Here is a 6111-nt window from a genome sequence, read left to right as displayed (position 1 = left end):
TTTTCTATGTGGGGTTCTAGGTTTAATTTTCTATGTTGGTGTTTGTGTATGATTCCAAATTAGAGGCAGCTGGTAATCGTTGTCTCTAATTGGGGATCATACTTGAGTTGCATTTTTTCCACCTGTGGGTTATGGAATATTGTTTATGTTAAGTTGCCTGTTAGCACTGCATTGTCGTCACGGTTTGTTTATTCTTTATTTGTTTTGTGTTTGCTTAAGTTTCACTTTATTCATTAAAATTATGTGGAACTCTAAGTACGCTGCGCCTTGGTCCGACCATCATTATTACGAACATCGAGACAGAATATCTCATCACACCAGGACCAAGCAGCCTGCTACAATGGGGGAAATAAGTTGGACCTGGGAGAAAATAATGGAAGGACAGGAGATCCTTCCTTGGCAGGAGTCACAGCAGACGGAAGGAGATAATGGAGAACAGCGACGAAGCCAGGGTTCGCGGCCACAACGCAAGCCCAAGAAGCAGCCTCAAAAAATGTTTTTGGGGGGGGGAACACGGAGTGGTCGGCGACGTTGAGGGGTGAGTCAGAGACCGAGGAGGAATATTGGGACAGATTGAGCGAGGAGTGGTCGGCGAAAGTTGAGGGGAGTGAACCAGAGACTGTCAGTGAGTTGAGGGAGAATGTGGAGGAGAGAGAAATGAGAGAGTTATTGAATTGGTGGAGGATGCACGACATTTGCCCTAAGGAGCGTGTTATCAATTTTCCACCTGTACCGGCCCCACGCATCAGGCCTCCAGTGCGCCTCCCCAGTCCAGTACGTTCTGTGCCTGCTCCCCGCAATCGCCCTGAGGTGTGTGTCACCAGCCTGGTACCACCAGTGCCGGCCCAACGCACCAGGCTTCCTGCAACGATCCCCAGTCCAGAGCTTCCGGCGACAGTTCCCAGTCCAGAGCTTCAGCCGACAGTTCCCAGTCCGGAACCCCCTGAGACGGTCCACGGTCCGGAACCCCCTGAGAAGGTCCACGGTCCGGAACCCCCTGAGACGGTCCACGGTCCGGAACCCCCTGAGACGGTCCACGGTCCGGAACCCCCTGAGACGGTCCACGGTCCGGAACCTCCTGCAACGGTCCGGAACCTGCCATGAATGCCAAGAGTGTGCAAAGCTGTCATCAAGGCAAAGGGTGGCTACTGTGAAGAATCTCAAACCTATTTTGATTTGTTTAACACTTTTTTGGTTACTATATTATTCCATATGTGTAATTTCATACTTTTGACGTTTTAAATATTATTCTACAATGTAGAAAATAGTAAAAATAAAGAAAAACCCTTGATTGAGTAGTTGTGTTCAAACTTTTGACTGGTACTGTACAGTGTGTGTTATTGTTGGTTTTGTCTGTATGGAAAATATTGTTGTTTTGGTCTGTATGGAAAATGTTAAATGAGTTACATTGGTAGGTAGGCTACCGTGTAATAACAGTGTTGGTGCACATTATTTCATAGTAGCTTAGACATTTAACTATTCGGGTACCATTTATCAGTCAGTGACGCCACTCTTTAATAGTCCTTCGTGCACAAGGCTACAGAGCACGGCCGGTTGTGGTGTCAACATGGGAAGAGCGTCAAAGTAGGGAGAGCAGGAAGTTAGCTAAGAGGTAGTCATCGGTCGAAAAGGGGGAAGCCTCAAGCCTTATCTCCGTTTTCTTCCATGGCAGGTTAGTGAATTTGAATACATCTTTTTGGGCTTTTGCTTTGGTTATGTGTGAATCATGCGCAGCAGAGGACAATCTGCCACTCACTATCGCCACCATGTCGCGTCGCCGCCACTACCTGTTGGCTGGCTGTTGCTGACCTTCTCAATCTCAATAACAAATCAAGCTAGAGTAGACTATTGGTCGTATTTTACTTGGTTATTTTACCAACATTTGACCTACACTTATCACAAACACTGTAAATATGATTTACATTTGAGTAGACCTACAATAACATACATTAATATTCTGTATATGCCAATAGCAATTTGATACTTTGTACCAAGGGTTATGCGAGCAATGCTTCAACTAATGTTGCCATGCATGCAACACTGTAGCCAACGAGCGTAAATACAGAATGTAAACACTTTCTCTTTTGCATGGTGCATCTTCAATAACGCAGTGTGCCGCTTGCGTGGCAAGATCAATTAATGTTTCTAAAAAGAGACACTAAACCTCTTAACCCTTAATTCCTCTTGAAGGACTAATGCCTACAACCATGGTTTACAGAATAGACTGTAGTGTAGACAGCCAACAGTGCTGTTCAGTGCCAAGTATTCAGAGTTACAATTAGACCTGCCTCTTTAATCTGACCTCAGTTACACTAGTTCAGTAGGGGTGTGCGTTGGTCACTCTATTTGAGATTTATTTTAAACTGTAAAACCCTTACGCACCACTGCACTTTGTATACCAGGGTTGGCTGGCCTTCTCTAGTCACTCGTAGGCTCAGTCACTGGTATACTTTTATTTACAAAGCCATTTTGGGTTTACTACCTTTTTATTTGGGCATTTTTATTGTTCAGAAATGTGGTGGGTACTCATCGTTCGCTGGACTTTATCCTGCTAACTGTTCCAAATGTCCGAACTGAATTTGGTAAAAGGACTTTTATGTACTCTGCGACATCGTCTTGGAACGCCTTACAAAATACTTTTAAACTGGAAGAACTTGTCCCGATTGGTATTTTTAAATCACTGATGGATGATCTTGAGACTGATTTCCTGACTTGTCAATGTTTTTAACTTGCTGTTTTTGATTTTGTTATACTCTTATGAATTCTATGGTTTTTACTAGATTACTTGTAGTTTTTCATGTTGTTTGTCTGTCATTTTTGTAATGACTTGGTGCTGCCTATCTTGGCCAGGACGCTCTTGAAAAAGAGATTTTAAATCTCAATGAGCCCTTCCTGGATAAATAAATAAAAAATTGTGTTGCAAGAGACCATTTATGTTCTTCTGCAACCAAAGTCCTATGTTTGTTATACATTGTAAAAAAATAAATAACAATCCTTTAATTAAAGTGTGTATTTATTTGTGCCTTATCTCCTGTATTCCCTAGCTCCCTGGTCATGCTCAGATGGCTACCATGTACAGCTGCAGAGGGACTCCCAGTTCCTGTGTTCAGACCAGAGGATGCACACTGAGCTGGTGGACAGGCTGGTGCTGCAGCTCAACAGGACCTACCCTCAGATACTGACTGACAAGGAGGCCCAGASGGTAAGTAGCCTAGTGAGTATGTTAACTCTCTGAAGGGATTGAGTACTTCACTACAGGGTGCACACAGCTTTACATCACCACTCTCACCAGGGAACCCTCACCATCTAGGCCTCTACTTATACAGCCACAAATGGTCATGCAATTTGAAATTATTCTGTTTTTGAAATGTGTTGTGTTGTATTTTGTGACTCTAGGGAATAATTGACAATAACAGTCAGGATGAAGAACTTATTATAGATCCATGAATGCACTATGGATAATTGGACATAAGGCAGTTGTGTGGACACTTGTGATTGGATGCTTGTCTAATTCTGCTCCAGTTCAGGAACCTGAGTGTGCCCACTGCGGTGCGATTGGCTGAGCTGCTGGTGCACCTGCAGGGAAAGGGAGAGGAGGCGTGTCATGAGTTCTACAGGGGGCTTCAGATCCACGCCTACAATGTCTATTTCAACCTGCCTACCAGAGTCAGCCGCAGAAGAGGTACAGCACTGAGGAGGTTTACTGATCTCTTGCCGTTTGTGTCCGTCTGTCTGTATACCGGTCGTTTCTCACTCTCTCTCTCTTTCACTGTCAGTTTCCTATTTACAGATGTTTGCCAATTTGTGTGTCTGTGTGTGATGCTGTGGAGACTGACTAACAGTGTTCCGTGTGTCTCTGTTCTAGAGCCTGCAGACCCAATGGGGACTAACACTGTGGCCCGCCGCATGGAGAGATATGTACTTAATGACAGGGGTAAATCTGATATTACACTAGTGCTAACGATAACTAACGACTTGACTGGATACAAGTTGACAGTTCCTTCAGAATGCAAATGTTAGGGAACAAACTGTATAGTATGTTTTTTCTTCGAAGTTGAATGAATTTGACCTTTTTGTAATAGAATTTTGTGGAACTGTTGCTTCTTATGAGTAGGTTAAGCACATTTTGTAGCTCAGTCAAGCATCCAACCTCAGATTTGTTTTGCATCCATCCCTGTCACCTCCATAACCTCAGCTAAGCATCATGTGGCCATTTAGACTTTTAGTAACCTCCATTTAGTGTGATCAGCCCCTGTTCTCTGCTTTTATGGGTCAGACCAGCTCACGTGTCACTCACACGTCCACAAAACAACCTCTATCCTAATTCCTTTGAATACTTTGTTATGCTTACAGTAGGTCAATGAACAGTTCTAATGAACCAGTAACTACCGATCACACGGTCAAGATATATTTTCTTTAGAGGAAGCCATGGGTATAATATCACTCAGTATGATGATGCCTGCTTGTCTCTGTTTGTCTGGCTACCATGTTATGAGATTGTCTTACCATTTACACGGTCCAGTTCCCCCTCATCAAGACGATGCATACTATCTCTCCTCTCTCTCTCTGCAGGACCTCTGTTCTTCCTCAGTTGCTTTAGCCTTGCAGTGGGCTTAGCTTTGCTCTATTATTATGGAGGTAAGTCCTTCATTCAGGAAGAAAAGGTTCCTCATTGAATGATTAAAAATACCTTAGAAGTAGATGTTCACTGCGCAATGACGTGCACTGATTTGGTAACTATGGAAGGAAAAGAAGGTTGTGTCTTGTATGTTTTAACATTTCATGCCCTTGTGTCAGATGTATTCACCCCGCCGCTCTCCACTTGTATTCCCCAGTGCTTTCCTTTTATACTTGACCTATCATGCTCTTGCTGTCATTCACGTTTATCCATTTTTCTCTATTTCTTTCTTCCCATCTCTCCATTCCTCCTCTCCTCTATTACTCACTTCCTTTCCCTCTGTCTCTGTCCTACAGAGGGTAATTTGAGTGCTACTGGTCCATTTCTGAGCTTCTCAGTGCTGGGACTGGGCAGAGGGACCAGTGAGGTTCTCCTAGCCCACGCCAAGGACGGATCCAAAATTCAATAAGGCCATATTCAGTGGGAAATCCTAAAGAATTACATTTTGGGAAAACGCTAAAACAATTATCTTTGCAATGCCAAATATTTACCTGCAGGGGGAACTAAAAGGGTGCTATCAAAAAAATATATTTGTACATACTTGTAAGTAGTATTGTATTTTAACAGTAACCCTGCATTTTTAAGTGAAAATTTGACTTATTCATTGAATATGTCTTTGTATAATCAGACATAGTGCCTCCATGCTCTTTGTAAGAGTGTCATATAGGCTTTCTTAAGCATCACAGGAAATCAAAATGCCCTGGTTAACTTAATCTGAACCTTTAATTCTGGGCTAACTTGAAAGTCCTTAAACATTTCATTTGAAGTTCTACAGCTCAGTCCAAAGGGTTGGCCTTTTTACTGAGGGAATGGATGACTTTTAAACATATCAGGAGTGGAAGGAGACTGTAAGTCTGCAGTGTACCCCAGTTTGAAGTGAAATACTGAAAGCCTAACCAGTCTGTTGTTTGAATGTTGTCACTGTGTTGTCATACTACATTTACATGCTACAGTTTCTGAGTGTCCTTAGCAACACATCCATTTTCACCGCTCAGTGCCTTCTAACACTGTGATTGACAGTCAACAGCTTATTCACAGTCTCCAAGTCAACCTTACACTACCCCTTGCATGTCTTCAGATGTAGTTGCACTGAGAGACTGACAATTACAGCTTGTTTCTATCCCATTGTTAACAGAGAACTGAGGAATATCACCATAATAAACTAACAGAATTCTTATCTTGAATTTTGTTTTCTTTTGATGGGAAGAAATGTGAATGTGCTATAATACTGGAAAGTGTTTGGTTGCGTTTTGATAGTTGCACCAGTTTAAGAGAAAAAAAAGTTGAAGCAAAGACCAGGCAAATTCTGTGACCCCACTCTCCGGGATGTCTCGGGGAGAGTGGGAAATGCAAAAAAAAACATATCCAATTCACACATGCATACTAATACACACATGTACATGTGTGAAATAGGACAAATAAAGAATAACTAT

The 6111-nt window shown here is 42.7% G+C and overlaps 1 protein-coding gene across 2 annotated transcripts; it reads left to right on the top strand.

The window, feature by feature from the left end:
• Positions 1–1535: 1535 nt before the first annotated feature.
• Positions 1536–5855, top strand: LOC111977156 (caspase recruitment domain-containing protein 19). 2 transcript variants are annotated; one of them, XM_024006480.1, is made up of 6 exons: positions 1536–1672; positions 3045–3202; positions 3523–3682; positions 3866–3934; positions 4573–4638; positions 4975–5855. In XM_024006480.1, the coding sequence occupies exons 1-6, from the start codon at positions 1666–1668 to the stop codon at positions 5085–5087; spliced, it is 573 nt and encodes a 190-aa protein (XP_023862248.1). In that variant the 5' UTR covers positions 1536–1665; the 3' UTR covers positions 5088–5855. The 2 variants fall into 2 exon arrangements, with proteins under 2 accessions (XP_023862248.1, XP_023862249.1); XM_024006481.1 differs by lacking the exon at positions 3866–3934.
• The last annotated feature ends 256 nt before the right edge of the window (positions 5856–6111 follow it).

Source organism: Salvelinus sp. IW2-2015, linkage group LG17 (genome assembly GCF_002910315.2).
Source record: "Salvelinus sp. IW2-2015 linkage group LG17, ASM291031v2, whole genome shotgun sequence".
In the NCBI taxonomy this organism is placed as follows: domain Eukaryota; kingdom Metazoa; phylum Chordata; class Actinopteri; order Salmoniformes; family Salmonidae; genus Salvelinus; species Salvelinus sp. IW2-2015.
Note: the sequence above shows the minus strand (reverse complement) of the source record. Positions and strands in the feature narration are given on the sequence as shown.